Below are 18,434 nucleotides of genomic sequence, written 5' to 3'. Positions count from 1 at the left end.
CTTTCCGAACTAAATCCCGATCTCCGCTTGGTTATTCATCTTTCGTACTTCGTATGAACAGCGGAGAGTGACATCGTTTCTCCTTATACGTGCTTATATTACGATTTACGTAATATAAGCTCGATGGTGCTGTCTACATTTTACGCGGTTTTTGTTTTTATCTGTCTCCGTATGTGTCCGAAAAGGAACTGAACTTAATATTCAGTTCAGTTCGTCTGCCTCATTCATTGGGAACTAAAATGAATGGAAATCTATTTTTCTTCGACTTATGTTGACCACATTTTTCCGTACTTGCATATAAGATATTTCTGCATTTATTTGAATTAATGACGTAAAATATTTCACAGCATTTAAACTAACCAGTCACCCGGCGAATTCATTTCTCATTTTTCTTTTTTTAGAAGTTGGAAGCTTAATCAAAAAATATATTTTATTCAATTGAATATATTGAAACCGAATTCGCCCTTAGCTGTCTTTTCAAATTCAACAAAAACAAATTGAATGATTGAAACAATTAATAGTTTCAAATTATGTCGAAAATCGGCATGCAGTGCTATTCCAACGTAATGAGATGACTGGTTAATAACCCCAAAATCACTCTAATAAAAGTGTAATGTTTAATCCATATGTAACCTACTATACATAATTAAAACTCGAAAATTGCAACGTTTCTATGCAACAAATATTTTTTTGAGAACTCATTCCATGCTACACCACACAAGCGAGTGTGTGTGAGTAGTGTAGCAAGTATCCAAAATAAATTTGGTTGAGACAAACCAAACCCTATTCCATGGCCCGCATCCTGTAGCAGGGCCTCTATGCCACTTCATAGTGCATTTAGGGTGTGAAAAAACAAATATGAATCATCCTCGACCACAGCCCTGTTAGTCCCACCATTGTCGGGGGGCATGACTCATTCAATTCATACCATTAGTCTGCCCTCCAATAGACTGAGATAGATTTGGAGGTCTGTGGGAAATTAGGGGTAGAATGTGAAGTTCTGAATAGTTCGAATTTCCTAGAAGACATGGATTATAGACCACTGCAGTGTGTGCTATCTGCAGTCTTTCCCCCAACCATGGGCGGAGATATGGGGGCCGTCAAAGGTGGAGTCGACTGATCAAATGTATATATATGAGCTGACATCATCATCATCGTGCCCCCCCCCCAGCAATAATGACCTTGCCCTCCCAGACTTCAAGTCAATCGCCGCCTATGCCCCCAACCTTGCTCGAGAGGCCAGAATATTTGGTTTTCTTAAAAAATCCTTACCCACAATTCCTTCCACTTTTTAAAAATTTCATGATTTGTGAATATAATTTGCACAAAGAGGTTGCAAGATTGCATTCTTTGCTTCAAAGTAGGAAACTTGTACATGTAGTTCACATGCAAGAAAATAAAGTATCCCGATACCTAGAATCCCCCCCCCCCCCATGAATATAAACATGCCCCCAACACAAAATTCCCACAATTACCAACAAATGACCTTAATTCAAAAATAAATAAATAAACTACTTCCATTTTTGTGGATGAACAACAAAAGCATATAAAATATTTATTCCCGTAAATGTTCACTTGCAATATATGTGGTCATGTGCGAGGAAACGAACTTCTAACGTAAGTTTTTCCTCTTCAGAAGATGGCACAGCAGCTAAGCAGCTTCTCGTCGGCTGCTTCCTTTTCCTTTTTGTGGGAGATGAATTCTTTTGAATTTTAATTTTTTTGTTCTCAAGTTCATTATTTTCCGCAACAACAACAGGTGATCTTTGTCTATCTGCATATAGAAAGGTCAAACCTTGAATCAATAGATTATTTACTCTGTCCAAAGTGGATTTTGTAGAATTCGCAGGATTTACTGAAGTATACATATTGACTAGTGCTTTGAACCTGTCAGCAGAGTCAATATTTCGGACACTCTGATTCTGGTTTCCGATGAAAGACAATCTCTCATCCAACTGATTGTTCGGCATCGAAGAGGTCCAAACACAAGCGTGGATATGTTTGCACATAGTGTCATTTGTGGAAATGTCTGAACATTCGCAACGGAACATGTGGATGCAAACGTTACAAAATTTGCACACCAGTTCACACTGCGAATCCCTGCAAATTGGATGCACTATCCTTGTCACTTCATATGTGAATTCTTCGTCACCTTCACTCGTTGCCGTTACGAACCATGAGTCTTCTGATGTCTGATGGATTGCTCCAGGAGATATTTCAATGCACGCTGCATGAGATTCCGTAATTCTTTCGGCACAGAGGCTTTCGATTTTCTTGGGCAGTTTTATTACTCTTTTATGAGAACTGTCTTTACCGTATCTCATTTTATCTCTTCCATTTTCTTTTTCGAAAGAATCCACACTTACACTGTCATTTGGCTGTAATGTTTTTGTAGAGAAGATTTCGAATTCTTGTTGAATATTTTGCAAATCCTTCCTAGTTAATAGATGTTTTCTTTCCGTATCCAACGCTGAGGAACCTCCAACGTCATTCAATATTTCAGTGATGGAGACCCCAGCCTCCATTTTTTCTGAAAAGCAAATAAAAACAATTGTAGAAAAAAATGCTAGACAAGTCATTCTGATAAAGCTTTTACTAATCACTAATACTAAAAACTTCAAGGCTGACCATTTATCAGAAGCGACTAAGAGCAATAAAGAGGTAACATGCAGTCAGTGGCAGCTCAGTAAAAAAAAATTCTGGGAGCAGCAAAATTGTTTTCATTGTACAGCCAACACTCATTATAATGAGCCCCTCCTCTATCATTCCTTCAAAAACCAGCATTGTATCGGTCGTTATATTGAAAGGTAAAACATATCGGATAGTCTGTATATGAAAAAAAAAGGAGCTGTTACCCGCATGGCTTTGCTCATGTATATTTGGTGATTCCCCTTTAGCGATTTATAATTTTGTAAAATCCTTTCTTGGTACCTACATTATAAAATAAACCGACTGATCAAAAGTTTGAACCCCCCCACCACCACCCTCTTTGGTGTTGAATTTTGAAAAGAAGAAAATAACTTCTTACCGAGTCTCTGTACATAGTAAGATAAAACTACCAACCAAAGTTCATATTTATACCTTCAGCAGTTTTGGCAATGATGAATCAGAACACGTTTTATGTATGGGCGATTCTCACAAAATTGGCCTAAACTGAGTCCTCAGCAGTTTACATTAAATGTATTTGACATAAAACATTTTTTTTGTCACTTTTGAAATGAAACTTTTTTTAGGTGGAGGTAGAGTGTATTTTCAGATCTCCGCGAGAAAAAGTGAAACGGGGGAATAGAAATAACAGTTGGACAACAATTTGATCATAATTTAAGGGAAGAAAAAAAAATTTTTTTTTTAAATCCATCAAACTGCAGTAATGTTACATGAGTCTGCCAACTCTCTCTAACATTGCACAGCAAATTATGAAAACATGTACCTTTTTTTTTTCCACAATGACGCTTCTTCGAGACCCACTTTGAAAAGCATAGTGCAAAATTTATGAATTACAAAGTCCAATGTAAATAAGTTAAGGTGAACCAGATGGTTTTACAGCGTTTTCTTTCATTTTTTTTAAGGGATTTGTTTCAATTTTACTGTTCAATGACAGTAAAATGACAAATCAGTGAATGGTGAAAAGAGTGAACTAAAGAGAAAAGGCGCAGGTCAGTGAGCGACATGGAAAGCAACCAAGCAATCAAAAGTGTGTGCGAGCATGGTGAGTGACCAAAACAGTGTTCAAGCATGTGAATGACCAAAAGTATTACTTTACTTACTGTGACAGCTTACGAGTATTGGACTGACCAAGAAAGTATTAAGCATTGGGGGAGACCATAAGAGTGGGGGACAAGTGTTCGTGTTATACATGGCAGAGAATTCGAGGAATGAGTGAAAGTTGGACTAGAATGGGATGAAGGTGGCAAAAACCACTAATCTGCCGCTACGCAATTATTCCCCCCCCCAAAAGGTCAAATTACACCTCATTGCTGCACCAAAACCAAAATGAAGCAGACAGAAAATCACCATTTTGCCAAAAACGAGATATATTTTAAACAGGACCAATGGGCAAAGCCATTCTGCCAATTAGGCAAACTGATGCCCAACTGACATTGTTTTTTGCTGAATTGTCTTTTTGGCAAAAAAATATTTCTTATTTCTTTGCTGTTTTATGCAATGGCAACAGTATAATTATGCAAGGCACATAATTTTAAAGGGGGGGGGGAATCAGCTGACTGACTTTTTAATGATTAAATTATTGAGGATTCATAAAAGAATCACCCGATTTGAAATGCGTATATTACGAAAAATATTGAACGCATAGACACTTAAGATTAATTTTATATTGCATGGCTAATCATAAAGTTTTTTAAAAACCAAATTAAAGATACTTAATATGTCAACCTTGGGATGCGTGCATAAGCGGACATAGACTTGGAAGTCTGGGGGGGGGGGGCACAATGATGATGTCAATTTATATATACACATATACATTATATCAGTCAACTCCATCTCTGATGCAGGGATCCCCATATCTCCACCCATGGATGCACGGCATACATCTACATACGGTAGTAACTTTTGCGAGCATGTTTGCATCTACTACAAGTTGATTTCCGTGGACTACACTCACACGTGTGAAACTCTGTTGGATACGCTCCACATTTTCATCTGACATGTGGAGACGGCTAAGGGATTTCCCTTTACACAGACAATCTGTGTCTCGGAATTGTTTATACCATCGCTTAATGCTCTGAGCGGTAGGGGGGAAAAAAGTTCCACAGCCGGGTATTGTCTACGAAAAGCACGATAAACAGTTGTTACAGACTCACAGATAACGAAGCTTAGAACATGAAACGATTTCTGTTGTGCAGTCACCATCTTGACAAACACTGAAGTGGCGGTCGAAGGAAGAGCATTAGCGCTAACTCTCAGGGAAACTCGAGATTTCCCTCTTTCTACCTATACATTATTCGATCAAAGCGGATTAAAAGCTGAATAGTTATGATTTTTTTTAAACACCCTGTATAATTTAATTTTTTAACAACTTTTTTTTCCCTAAAAGTAGAGATTTTATTTTTCAATCACGATCAAAATTCGGGAGATTTGAGAACTTTTCTGCAGACTTGGCAGCGATGTCAAAATTTCACAAAAACAAGACCCAATTAAAAAGAAAAGTCTGAACATAGATTAACAAAATAATCTGTGATTATGAAAAGGGAGGGGGCAAACCACAACTCACTGGCGATTTCTTGTTTCTCAGCTCTGGTAAGAGTTAGATGTTTCGCATCGTTGGTGTGTCCAGCGTGACTTTTCCAGTGCTCTACTTTTACACCTTCGGCACTCTCATTTATTATTATTTCAGCAGGACACCAGGCGTTCATCTTCCTGCTACCTTGCCTCTTGCAACTTCTCTGGCCAGTTGATTTGCTGGTGAAATTTCCGGACCTGTGACAGACAAAAGTCTTATGGGTTCCCGCTCTTGACTTGTACTGATGTTGCTTTCGATAGAAACATTTCGAATCCTTTTCCATCCCTTCTTTCCAAGCACAGAAATCTAAGGGAAAAAAACTTTTCATCAATTTTGAAAGCGAATAATCGTTAATAAAAGCATGATATCAATAATATCGCACATGAGTTATATAAATAACACTGATGCCCTCTTGGGCAAAATACCAAACTTGTTGATCATTTTCGTCGAAGTACTGTCATTCTTCTGCAAACAAAGGCGATTTTGAATGCATTATTCAACTGTTTTGCCCCACAGTATTTTACGCTATAACATCGTTTTCAGGGGGGGGGGGGGGGTGCTTCCTGCGATTTTGCTATTCCCTAGGCCAAGAAATATTCTGTCAAGGATTGAGCAATAAAGTGTTTTGGACCTGTGGGTGCTCAGCTTTGAGTTTTAAGTAGGATACTTTGATTTTCAAATTAATTCGGAGGTTAAATGATAGAAAATTTTATGGGTGCTCGAGCACAAATACTTCACAGTAATACAGTCGAATCCTGCTTTAACAAATACTGATATAGTGAAAAATCTCGTTTTAACGAACACTTTTCTAGTTCTCTCAGATAAGCATGCATAGGGACAATGCAAAAACCCGGAATTCCTTTATTACGAAATTTCGTTACAACGAAGTGATTTCTCCAGTCTCTTGGAGGTCGTTATAATGGGATTCGACTGTATTTATAAGGAGCATGTGCAATGATAAATTGTCAATATTGTTCTTGGTGCGATTCAAGAAAGAAAAACCGGCATTTTAAAGATTATATTTTTTTTGAGGCGAATGAATACTTATTTTCAAAACTCACTACAACTGAATATTTTTCATGTCTTTAACATTGGCTCTCTGACAATTGCAAATGCTCCGTTTTAGCAAGATTCTCGTAATAGGCGTATTTCGGCTGCTGCTTTCAGACTTTAGCTATATTAGAGGTCACGAAACTGGATTTCAATACATCAATTATGTATATTTCAACTGCTCAACAAAATCAGGACTCGTAATTACGACAATTTATAGATGTACAACACACAAAAAAAATTAATAGGCATACAGGAGGAGGGGGGGGGGTGATAGGGACAATCTCCTACCTGCAGTGAAACAATTGTATTATTGGCATCCGTGGACATTTGCCCCTGCCCAACCATTCACAATACAAATTTTGCGATTTCCTCCTCTCCTCTCACATTCGGGGCTTCTTTTCCTTAATGAGTGGGCATTTTTCCGTGCATTTTGCAGGAACTTAGCCACTCAGTAAAATCGCTATAAATCGAAAACGACTTCATTTTTTAAACAAAACTTTTTATATTTGAGTATAAAATATAAAAAATTTGAATAAAAATCTCATGATGCATCCTGTGCTAGTAAATTTTTCCATTTTTTCGTGGATGGTGATCTTGGAATCTGATGAAACTATGATTCAGCTTCCTGAGTGATGTTGGCGTTATTCGAGCAAAAAAAGCAGTTTGGCATTGTATCCCATATGGGGCGGTTCAAGTATTACGTAAGGAAATTTTTAGCCATTTTTGACCCCCTCCCCCCTCTTGTCAGCAAAATTTCATCATCAGCTCTGCCCTTCTGAATCCTAACTCATATTTTCATAAAGGGTGGTTGATGACGTAAGCATTATCCAAATCCCCCCTCCCCCCTTGTCATCCAAAAGTCAGCAAATCGGAAACCCCCTTCCCCCCCCCATCGATGATGACGTAATACTTGAACGGCCCCTACGTGCCAAAAATATGGTCGTCAACGCAGACAAAAAAAATTTGGATACAAATAGATGTGCCGCAACAAGAACGCTAGATGTAAAAGCTACGTAAATCCTACAAGCAACACTTTCTTCAAAGGAATATGTGTTCCGATTCGGGATGTCCGCGCTATAGCTTTTGTGTTGAGAAGTTACCATTAACATTCATATTCAACCAGTTGACGGCATGATAGAAACAAAGAGGTGAGTCATCTATTTCCACCGAAACAGTTTTACAGACTATTTTAATTTTTGCTGCGAGGTTTATGAAGCTGTGGATTCACACAGCTATGCCAAGCTTGATGGTCCAGGGAAAACCATTAAACTAAATGAGACATTCCTCACAAGGAGGAAATATGAATGAGGCCGTATCTCAGGCTGCATGATAGTCGCTTTTTTTGGGATTTTCCGCAAAGAGGACAAATAGGGAATTTTTTTACGTATTTCGGGGAAAAGCAAACACATTTTGTGGTCATAATGTTAAAGAATATTGCCATCTTGCTATTGGCATTGTGTGCATGGATTCAGTGGCGCAATACAAAGGTGCTGAAAAAAGAACTAACTATAAGAAGGGGGAATTTAATGCTGCCAAGGACCGAACCACACCATTAATGACCTGGAAATCAAAACCGTTTACTGAAGAAAACGCCGACCAAACAATTCTCTTCATACATTCATGGGCCGTCTATTCCTATAGAAAAATAAAATTCAGCAGTCTGAATGACGGAGAACAAATTTTTCAATTTCTAAATGATATAGCGTCGGTGTATCTAGGCTATGGCAAAAGGCCCTTGAAACTAAAAAATATTGATGTTCTCACCACTGAATCCACGGGGGATAGAACGTTTGATACTAAAAAAAAAAAAAGAGAGGCTCTTTCTGTTCCAGAAATGGAATATAGCAATATTGAGGACATTTATGATGATCCGAATAATGGCGACTGATCTCCGTTTCAGTCATTTTCTGTATATATTTTGCGTTATTTTAGTTTTTTTTGTATATTTTGTCAATAGATCTTTTTTTATATAAATTTTATTTAACTACCATATTTCATTCATTTCAGTTCTTTTTATAAAATAAATTGTATGTATCCTGTCAGCTATTTCGAATTGACCGCCAAACGGCAATAATTTGGCGTGTAAAAAAAGTCGCCACATTGGCGATGACCACGCTTATGGAAAATTAACCTTTTTGGCATCGTTGGGATGGGGGGAAAAAATCCGTTATTTACAACTGATACTTCACAATACAGTGAAACCTTGCTATAACGATAAATCCCTCTACAACAATATTTTTTCAAGTCTTATTTAAAAACGTCTACACTCTGATTACTGCTACCTCTCGATATAACGATAACTCCTCCACTGCAACGATATTTTTTTCAAGTCCGCGGGGTATCGTTATATCGAGGTTTCACTGCATCCAATTTCGTTATATGAGGGCTCGACTGTACTTGCCGTGGATGGACGAAAATACGTGGTGATCGCATTCAATTACCAGTCCGTGGCTCTCACTTAGATGACTGCGAAGAGCGCTGTGACGGGTGAACATCCCCTCGCACTCGGGACACTTCAACTTCGGGAAAACCGTGTCAACAGCTGCGCACACGTCCGAGTGACTTTTCCTCATGTGCCTCCTCAAGGCATCTATTCTCGAAAAGACCGATTGGCACACATCGCAACGCAATTCCGAGCTCTTCCCGGCGGCCTTGTCAACAGAGACGTTTGGCCCTGACAGGGCCCGTTCGGTCTGGTCATCAGACGACATCGAACACAACAGACATTAAAACAAACAATTCACTGCTGAAAACGCAGATCAGAGTTGCCAGGTCCTTAAAAAATTTCCAGCCAAAACCCTCTTCAAAAGTAGCCAAAAAGTAGCCCAAAATATTAGAGCTTGTGCTGCCATCTATGAAGCAACGATCGAGCTACACTTTGATGATATTCTAGCCTGCAACGATGTGGCTTATAGCTTTTCTTGTGTTTTTATAGTCAGTAACTCCTCTCTCCCCCCCCCCACCCAACTTTTCACTTTTTCGTAAAAAATATGTTTTTTTTACCGAATAAATTGATTTCTTTGAAAAGTTGCGAAAGTCAGGGCTACACATTCTCTCTCCTGGAAAAACGGCCAAGAGATGGCCTGGAGTCGGGCCGTTTTCAAAACATCATGGACCCCCGGGCAAATTGATTTTGCTCAGCTCTCTATCCAGACTGCGAATGCCTCCTTACCAATTCACATGCTTAATCTCGCAAATCTTAACCATATCTCATTTTTTATCCCTCCCCCGCCCTTCATTCAAGGCCTCCGTGACGTGCCCGGGTTGGCCCATGCGTCAAGACGGCACTGCCTCAAATTGTGCATAGCTGTCTACGAGATTTGGTACAATGATTTTAAAAATTAGGTATGGGTCCCAGACCAGATTTTTCACAGTCTATATAGTAAACAAAATTTTAAGAACTCTTCTGGGTTCCTGGCAGGGCCGTCTTAAGAGCATCTTGGGCCCCGAGAGTCAAGTGATTTTTCTGATGCCCTACATGGAAAATCCCCTAAAAATACAACTGCCTCTCGTTTTTCTGAGGCCCTCGGGCCATACCCAGTTGGGCTCATGCGTTAAGACAGAACTAGTGCCTGGGCACTAGTTCTTGAGCCCTGCCATGCTAGCTTCACGCTTGTGGAGGCTATGGTTTCTTTCACAGGCTTCTGTGGTCTATATACTATGTTTCCCAACCGTCGGGCCGGAGCAACACCTATAGAAGAAGGCGTCCGCGCGAAGATCGTGACGTCACTGAAGTCTCCCATTTCCCTTATAGTTATTGGATATACTCATGGCCCCCACAAGGGATGGACTGACAAGGCTCCAGCCCTGGGACCCAGGGCAATTTTCACAATTTTTTTTTTGCTTTTTCACGCTATAAATTCATCAAGAAAGGGCCCCGTGAAAGTCTGCTCAGGGGCACGCAAAAGATCAGAGCCTAGGGCCCTGCTTCAGGATGTGGGGCCTTGGATATACTACTTCCCTTATACTACATTGGATATATTATAACCGACCGGCCGCGGTATCATAAAGATTGAAAACCACTGATCTAGAGCCTAGGACAGTTTCTCAAGTTTTTGTGTTATGGCCCCTTCAATTATTGGATGGCAAAGGCATTATGGTTGAAAGTTCTGGCTTTCCATAGTTGGCCGAGATGCCCTCCACCCCTTCTGCCTTGTCAGGAAGAAAACACAACATGAGGTTGGGGACTGAAGTGAAAAAGAAAAACTTTTTTGCTCGCGCAAGCAAAGAAAAATAAAGGAAAATAGGGAGAAATTAGCCATGAACACAATTTTGGAAAAACCGCCCAAGAAACCGCCACCCGCCAAAGCCAAAAATTTCCCGCCGAACCGTTTTCAAACCAGCCCAATTTGGCGGGAAAACCGCCAATCTGGCAACTCTGACGCAGATATACGTCTGCACATCAACAATAACAAACTGAAAACCTGCATTTGAATTATCCAGGGCTATTGGCTGCTAACGCTTTTAGTCTTGTGTATGCGCCATATTCGCAGCAACAAAAATGACCCTACGTCCCGTATTTCCCGGGACAGTCCCGGTTTTCCTGTGTTTTTTGGCCGTCCGAGACTTTTTAGTGAAAGTGTCCCGGTTTTTCACACGAAGAGCTTACTTGGATTTTTATGCTTTATTGAAGTCAAAGAATGAAATTATTTTCCCACTCATAAATTATATTATGATAATTACAATTATAAATAAGAATATTAATCTCTCACATTTGTCTTGGTGAACGTTTTATTTCATGGAATTCATTTAAATCCACTGCAATTTGCAGTAATGCTTTATTTAACGCCATTTTGGTTTTTACGTAGTTTCTCCAATATTTGGCAACTTTGTTTACTTTTGGTGTCATTTTGGTGTGGCGAAATTCGCATCTTTGAACTTTGTGCAACCGCGCAACTATTGCACTCATTCGCAGTAAATTGCAGTTCCTATTAAGATTTAAAGTTATAAAACTGTGTCAGCGCTGAGTACGTGCATAGCTGTTAGAAAAAAAAGAGTTTTAGAGAAAAATAATTAGGGAAATTCGTTTCTCAAAGAAAAAATAATTTGTTTACATCAAAGTACTCCACCAAAGACTGACTGATAAACTCTCGAAAAAAAAGTATCGTTCACCTTCTATTAGTTTTGAAAGTACTTTTCTGTTAAAAAAAAAAAATGAAGAAAAATAAATCAGAGATCACACTAAAAAAGAAACGGAGACGGAAGGGATGGAAAAAACCTAAATGCTTAGAGCGGGGCTCGAACCCACAACCTTCATCGTGGGAGTCAGGGCCGTAGTGTGTCATTTCGATGCCCCGGGAAAGACTTTTCCTTAGGACCTTCTTGAAAGGGTTATCATTATGCAAAATAAGTGTAATTTTTTGGGGGACCCTGGGGCAGTGCCCCGGTTGCCCCAGCCTAGTTACGAGCCTGGTAGAGTCCTAAATTGTATCTGCTACAACACAGCAGATATCGAATTTCGGCTGTATACCTCTTCACGATCAAGGACGTAATATTACGTCCAAATGCCAGAAGAATGAATTCGTTCACGCTTTTTTGACTCTTTCTTCAATCTTTTTTTTTCCTCAACGCGAAACTTATCGCAACCCTACGAAACAAAGTTGTATGTGTATGCAGGGGCGGTCTTAGGGCAGTGCGACCGGTGCAATAGCACCGGGCGCCAAATGAGAAGGGCGCAGAAACGCGTTAAATATACATTACTGGAAAATTACTTTAAGATACGTATTTATAAAAAAAAATAAATATAAATTTTACATGAAAAATGACCTAGATGAGAATTTTTTTTCCAAAAAAAAAACAAACAAAAAGGGTTGAGTGCATATAATATTACGGTTATTTTGCGAAAAGAAAATAATCGATGGGCAGTGCACCTATATACGTACAATACATAGCGAATTTGGTCAGATAAATCTCTCTCTCTCTCTCTCGAATTCTTTTCGTTTACCCCTGCAGGGGAATTTTTTTTTGGGGGGGGGAAGCAATTTCTTTCTCTTTTGTTGTGCAGCAAAAAATAAAAATGATGGAGGAATCACCCTCGGTCACCCAATTTTTTTACTAACGAAAGCAAAAGTGTTTTCCTGTGTTGTGGGGAGTATTACAAGAATTGAAGGTGTCTTCTGATATGGGAAATATTTTGAGCCAGAAGACCTTTCATGCCTCTTTTTTCCCGACTTGTATTACTTTTATTAAAAACACAGAATTGAATCGCCAATACAGTACAGTATTTCGAGAAAAAAAAATTTAGGAAAAAAAAAATGAATGAATTATAAAACCCATAATTAGCTGACTATTTTAAATAGGGCTCCTGCACTTGGGCCTAGTTCCTACCTGTCACACGAGGAGAAACAAAAATGTTCGCACACGAGAAAACCCATGCACTTTAGCGCCCCCGATCACTGGCCAGTCTCCCGACTCGTCCTACTTTCCTACTAGTTCAACCAGGGGTAGCTCGGTGGCACTGGGTGTGCCTCTAGAAGGGCGTCAAATCCGGAGTGAAAGAGCAGAAGAAAATTTGGGAAAATTATTTGTGCCCGCTGTGTGTGTAGGAGGGGTGCCAAGTCTGAGGTAGGCAGGGCGAAAAAAAGTTAGGGGAAATGATTTCTACCCCCTCTAGTAGGAGTGCCAAATCCGGCGTAAAAGGGTGAAAGAAATTACAGAAAATTATTTCGCTCACTTTAGGAGGATCGTTATATCCGAAGCAGAAACGCAAAAGAAAAAAAATTAGGAAAACTTATTTTTGCCCTCTCTAGGAGGGGTGTTAAGTTTGAGGTAAAAGGGCGAGAAAATAGGAAAATGATTTCTGCCCGCTCTAAGAGGAGTGCCAAATCCAAGGTAAAAGGCCAAAAGAAATTCGACATGATATGTTATGACATAAAATATCGCTGTTTCTTCGAACGCATCAAAACGAGGCGATTGAAACAAACGTTTTTTTTTTAATTGGGGAGGTCAGGCGACCCAAATTAGGTCCCACTCGGGTAGAGATTTTGTCTCGAGCCGCCCCTGAGTGCAACGTATGTGTGTATATATGGAAAATTTTAACAAACCGTACATATACGCAACTGAACATCTTTTCGGAGTTTCATGGATCTTTTTCAAGATACCTGGTGAGTAACGGTAAAGTCTCCTATGAGGCTCCCCTAGACAGTACCTCTTTCTGTCTAGGAGGCCTTGGTAAGGTGTGGCCACAACGGGACTCTAATAAAAAGACATAATTTCCTTTCAAGAAACTAATGAGGAACCGACCGACTTTCAAGAAGGGCCGAAAACCTCAATATAAATTCGATCGAAATGAAAATCTGGTGATCCTAGTGAAGTTTTCGATTTTAATTTTTGTCATATTAGTTTTCTATAAGATTTGTAAGAATTTTAATCATCTTAAAGAAAGTCATTTTGAAGGTAAGTCATTTCTTAGACGTTAATCTTAAATAAGAATTAAACAAAACTTATCAAATTTTGCTGCTTATAATGCGCAGATGCAAACCTCGCTAGTTTGAGGGAAAAAAAGGCACCATGTACGGTCCGCAGCGGTATATAACCCACATGAGAAAATTTCATTTATCAAAATAAAGGATTATTCATAACCCTTTTAGACCCTTTATGCAGAAACGTGCGGGTTACTTCTTTTCACTTTACATATTCTATTTTTAACCTCAGGGATGTTCAGCCCAAACTTCAAGAATTGTGCATTATCGTTGAAATTAAAGCTGAAGTTCCTGAGGTAAAAAAAATCTACAGAGAGAAAAAAAAAACAACCCCTTCCCAGTGCCGTCTTAACGCATGCGCCCACCCAGAAGCGGCCCGGAAGCCTCAAGAGTAGAGGGGCCTCACGAAAATGAGATCTAGTTAAAATTTTCTAGAATTTACTCGGTAGGGCCTCAGAAAAACAACTCGGCCCGGGGGGGCCCATGATGCTCTTAAGACGGCCCTGCCCCTTCCTCAGGGCCGTAGCGTGCTTTTTCGGGGGCAGTCTTTTTCTTGGAGTCTCCTTGAAATGGTTGCCCAGAAAAAGGAGGAGTTACAAGCGCCCCCCTCTCCATGCGGCTCGTTGCACCGCCCAAGTTGCCTCAGAATAGTTAGGGGCCTGCCCAAGCTGCAGGGCCCGATGCTTTAGCTGGTGTTTGCCTGCCCCTTCTGTTTCTTAGTACTGGATCTGAAAGGGATGATTTCAAATGAAGTTCATGAGTTTTATAAATATGAAAGAAATCACATATACGGAAATATCAGTTTAATTTAACCACTTTTATTATCACCTTAGACCATACGTGATGCGTGCACTCACTACACGAATTTTACCATATAACTCAATTAAAATAAGTATGAAGAAGATAGATCCTTTGTGATGAGTATCCTGCATAAATGTGTGACGTTTTGCTTTTTTAATGCTTTTAAATCTCTTAATTAAATCAAACAAGTTAGGTTTCTATGCTTGTTTACAAGTCAAATAGCAGTAATCCCATTCTAGAAGAAGTTTTGCGACTTCTTCGTCCCTTAATATCCAACGAAGAGGGGGAGGGGGGGGGGAGACGATCACCACACCAAGAGTCTGATAATACGGTAGAATCAATCATCTATTGCTGTCCCGCCCCTAGAGGCATACAGCGGATAATATGGTAGAATGAATGTGTCCCGTATTTTACGGGGCGGTAATGACTAGCAAAAAATGCTTCCTGACACATCACTTTGGATTCGCGACTGGGGGGGGGGGGGGGGGGGAGCGCCACCAGGTCTAAGAACTGCCCTGTACGGTCACCCTGCTTATACTTCTCGTGATATTACATCCTATATTTTCCGGCACGCAAGTTCCCGTTTCCACATCTTGTTTTTTCAACGAAGCCGACATGAATTTTTATTCTACATTGAAATTAACTTCCCAACTCATAAATCCAAAAAAAAGACAATTATTTTTATTAAAAGTCGTAATTATCTCACTAAAATGCCGAACTACTCTTCAAAACACGTATCATATATAGGCTGACCATATTTCCTCTAGAAAAATACGAGACATTGCCAATCATCACCAAAAATGACGCCAAAACCGAGCAAAGTTGCCAAATATCGTTAAAATTACGGAAACGTCACAATGATGGGAAATGAAGCGTTACTGCAAATTGCAGTGGATTAAAATGAATTTCACAAAAAAAACGCTCACCAAGACAAATGTGGGAGATTAATATTCTCATTTATAGTTGTAATTATCATAATATAGTTTATTAGTTGAAAAATAATTTCAATTTTTGACTTCAATAAAGAATAAAAATTCAAGTAGACTTCGTGTAAAATACGGAAAAAACCGGGACACTTTGGCCAGAAAGTCGGGACGGCCAAAAATACAGAAAATACCGGGACTGTCGCGGAAAATACGGGACGTATGGTCACCTTAATCTTATAGTCACACTACCGATTTGCAGTTTTTTTTTTGTGGAACAAATATGGTCACGCAAATCTGAATAAAAAAACTCATAAAAACAAAATAATAACATCATCATCATCTACTGATCTAAAAGCCCTATTGTTTTTTTTTTTATGGTATGTATTTTTGTACTCTCTGCATCTCTTCCAAAGGATGAGTACGTACATGCATGTTATACAGAGAGCGCTAGAGAAAGTTCGGCAAACGATGGTCGACAAGGGAAAGGATGAAATCGAATGGACTGTCGAAGTGGAGATTCTGTTCTCGTACGCGATGATCGGCCTCAAGCCTGTCGGAGTTAATCGGCATTTCATGATGGCGTGCATCCACAACAGGTTTAGCAACTACATCGATCGGCAGATCACCTCCAAGCCGATATGGGAGTACCTGGATTCGCTGTACGACATGGCCGCCCTCCACGAGTCCGAGATCATCCCGTTCCCGAACGAAGAGAAGGAGTTCGAGCTTCCCGAAGACGAGTTCGGCGAACTGATGAACAAGAAGCGGGCCGAAGTGGCCGCGAACCCCGATCCGGACGCCGATGTCAAGAAAGAAGAAACTCCGAAGAGCGGTAAGAAGCTGTTCGTGAAGCCCAGGCCGGTCCATTCGCCGAGCCTGGCCAAAGAAGCGTCGGTGAAATCTTCGGCGACACCAGTGTCCGCCAAAGCAAGCAAGGCCCAGGTGTCCGTCAAGGCGGAGCCCGGTGGCAGCGGCGCCAGTGGCTCGACCGGCGAGACCTCGAAGATCAAATCGAAACCCGACTCCCAGCAGGTTAAAGTATTCAAGGCGAAGTCCTCTAACGCCTCCGTGGGATCCAAGACGCCCAAAACCGAAGCGTCCACCAGTTCCGTGGTGAAAGCCCACCAGTTGTCGGATAGCTCGACTCAGAAAGCCAAGGTCCCGCAGGGCTCCCTGACCAAGAAACCGTCGATCAAGCAAGAGAGAAACGACAGTGCTGATGGGAAGAGAGCTAAAGAAGTTGCCACCACTTCCGCCGCAGACCGTTCGAGGAAGTCAAGCATGACCAAGGAACCGGCTACGGGTAGGAGGAGGGATTCAGGTTCGAAGAAGAACGCCGAAGGTCATTCACCAAAGCTTGGCGGTAAATCTGACCGGTCGCCGGCTGGAACACCCACGAAGAGCGTCAAGTTTGAGAGAGATGACTCGGAGTCCTCAAAGTCCTCTCGCGGACAAGCGAAGAATGAAAATGCAGATAAGAAGACGAGGCGTGCTAAGGGCGATGAATCATCGGCAAAGAAAGCGAATCCCAATCTGAAACGTCGCCGAACTAATTAGAGAAATGTCTTTGGTTTAATTTCTCCTTCTCTATATATCCCATCTCCGTTAGTGGCAGAACTTTCTGATAATTGTCTTTGATTTTGTGGTTTTGTTTCTCAATCGGTTCTGAAATAAGCGAATTCTAAGCTTGATATTTGTGTGTATAAGTGTATATATGTATCCCAGAGGTCTTTCCTGTGTTACTCGATGTCTATATATACATTGCTGTGTAGTTGACATTAGTCGTCTCGATGTGTAAAAACTTATTCAGTAGTAATTTCACATGAGTAGTTTGATGTATATGTTGTATTCAAGAATATATATGAGTTCTTTATGTGTATCCTGTGGTATGATGAATTTCTCGCTCTGATTTCTATATGTTATGTGGCAATGGTGTATATGTTTCTGCTTATAACATGATGTTCAATCCGTGGCCCCTGATCTCAAATCTCATATTGTATGCTATGGATACTATGACAACAGTGTCTACTGCTGAATGTCACTCCTGTGCCAAAGAGAAGGAGTGGAATGGGGGGGGGAAGGTCAGTAATGGTTCACTGCTCAAGCAATGCGTCACACGATCCGCTAATATCGTCCTGTTTTTGTAGGTTCTGGACCTGTAGGAACTAATGACCCAACTGATCCTGTACGCTCTTCTGCTTCAATTTCCATTCCTCCTTTGATGTTGCCTACTGTGAGGGGGGATGAATGGGAAACTTTGTCACGTTCTCTCTCTCTCTGGAGTTGCGAACCCGAACCTTTCTTCGGCAGCACAGAGAGAGTCCTAGTTCTTCATTCGCAAGATCAAAGATGATCTCACGAATTTCAAACTCACCATCAGCACCCTTTGCCCAGATGAACTGACACTTGTGAAGACGCCACTTTGATCAGTGGATGCAACTGAATGCACCTAAAAGAACAGAATGGTATGAACGTATTGTGTGACGATGTTGCTTGAGCAGAGAAACATCAATGACTTTCCTCCAGGCACATTCATTCTCTTTCGCACAGTGCCCTCCAGTGGTGGTCGCTGTGGCCACAATATGTTTGCGGTGCTGGATGTTAATTTTGTGTTTGGTGCAACAGGAGAAGATACTTCTGTATGTCCATTTTAAGATCGCAGACGCGTTAGTTTGACGAATGAGTTTGTTTGGTGAGTGACAAAAACACTCACCATGCTCTCACACACTTTTGATCGTTCGGTTGCTTTCCAGGTTGCTCACTGACCCGCTCCCTTGCTCTTAAGTTCACTCTTTTCATCATTCACCGAATCGGTCCCTCACTTTCTAGGCCACTATTTTGATCATCAGCCAGAGGTCTGTCCGGCCAAAATTTTGGTTCCATTTTCAGGACCCTTCACAAACATTTGAAACTAAAAAAAACTGACCCCTTCACAAAATAAAAATTAATGAAACCATAAATTTGAAATTTCATTTCTTTTGTGATTGATTAACT

The 18,434-nt window shown here is 40.5% G+C and overlaps 2 protein-coding genes across 2 annotated transcripts; one reads left to right on the top strand and one right to left on the bottom strand.

The window, feature by feature from the left end:
* Nucleotides 1-1,525: 1,525 nt before the first annotated feature.
* On the bottom strand, nt 1,526-5,540 carry LOC149067829 (uncharacterized). Its single transcript, XM_089252248.1, has 2 exons — nt 5,231-5,540; nt 1,526-2,530 (listed from the first exon to the last, which is right to left on the bottom strand). The coding sequence occupies exons 1-2, from the start codon at nt 5,520-5,522 to the stop codon at nt 1,572-1,574; spliced, it is 1,251 nt and encodes a 416-aa protein (XP_089108374.1). The 5' UTR covers nt 5,523-5,540; the 3' UTR covers nt 1,526-1,571.
* A 10,249-nt stretch (nt 5,541-15,789) lies between these two features.
* Nucleotides 15,790-17,319, top strand: LOC149067828 (uncharacterized). Its single transcript, XM_089252210.1, has one exon. It carries the CDS (start codon nt 15,855-15,857, stop codon nt 16,995-16,997), a length of 1,143 nt encoding a protein of 380 aa, XP_089108336.1. The 5' UTR covers nt 15,790-15,854; the 3' UTR covers nt 16,998-17,319.
* The last annotated feature ends 1,115 nt before the right edge of the window (nt 17,320-18,434 follow it).

This window comes from Pholcus phalangioides, unplaced genomic scaffold (assembly GCF_987345545.1).
Source record: "Pholcus phalangioides strain wild (caught in Gottingen) unplaced genomic scaffold, Ppha-v1.0 ptg000028l_1, whole genome shotgun sequence".
NCBI lineage: Eukaryota > Metazoa > Arthropoda > Arachnida > Araneae > Pholcidae > Pholcus > Pholcus phalangioides.
The sequence above is the reverse complement of the archived record's forward strand: the minus strand, read 5'-3'. Positions and strand labels throughout refer to the sequence as shown.

Excerpts from the sequence above, each read along its gene's own strand:
- LOC149067829 (XM_089252248.1), bottom strand. The coding sequence starts at position 5,522 with ATGGAAAAGGATTCGAAATGTTTCTATCGAAAGCAACATCAGTACAAG. Across the intron at positions 2,531-5,230 it reads TGAGAAACAAGAAATCGCCA|AAAAAATGGAGGCTGGGGTC; the intron begins GTGAGTTGTGGT and ends TTTGCTTTTCAG.
- LOC149067828 (XM_089252210.1), top strand. The coding sequence starts at position 15,855 with ATGAGTACGTACATGCATGTTATACAGAGAGCGCTAGAGAAAGTTCGG.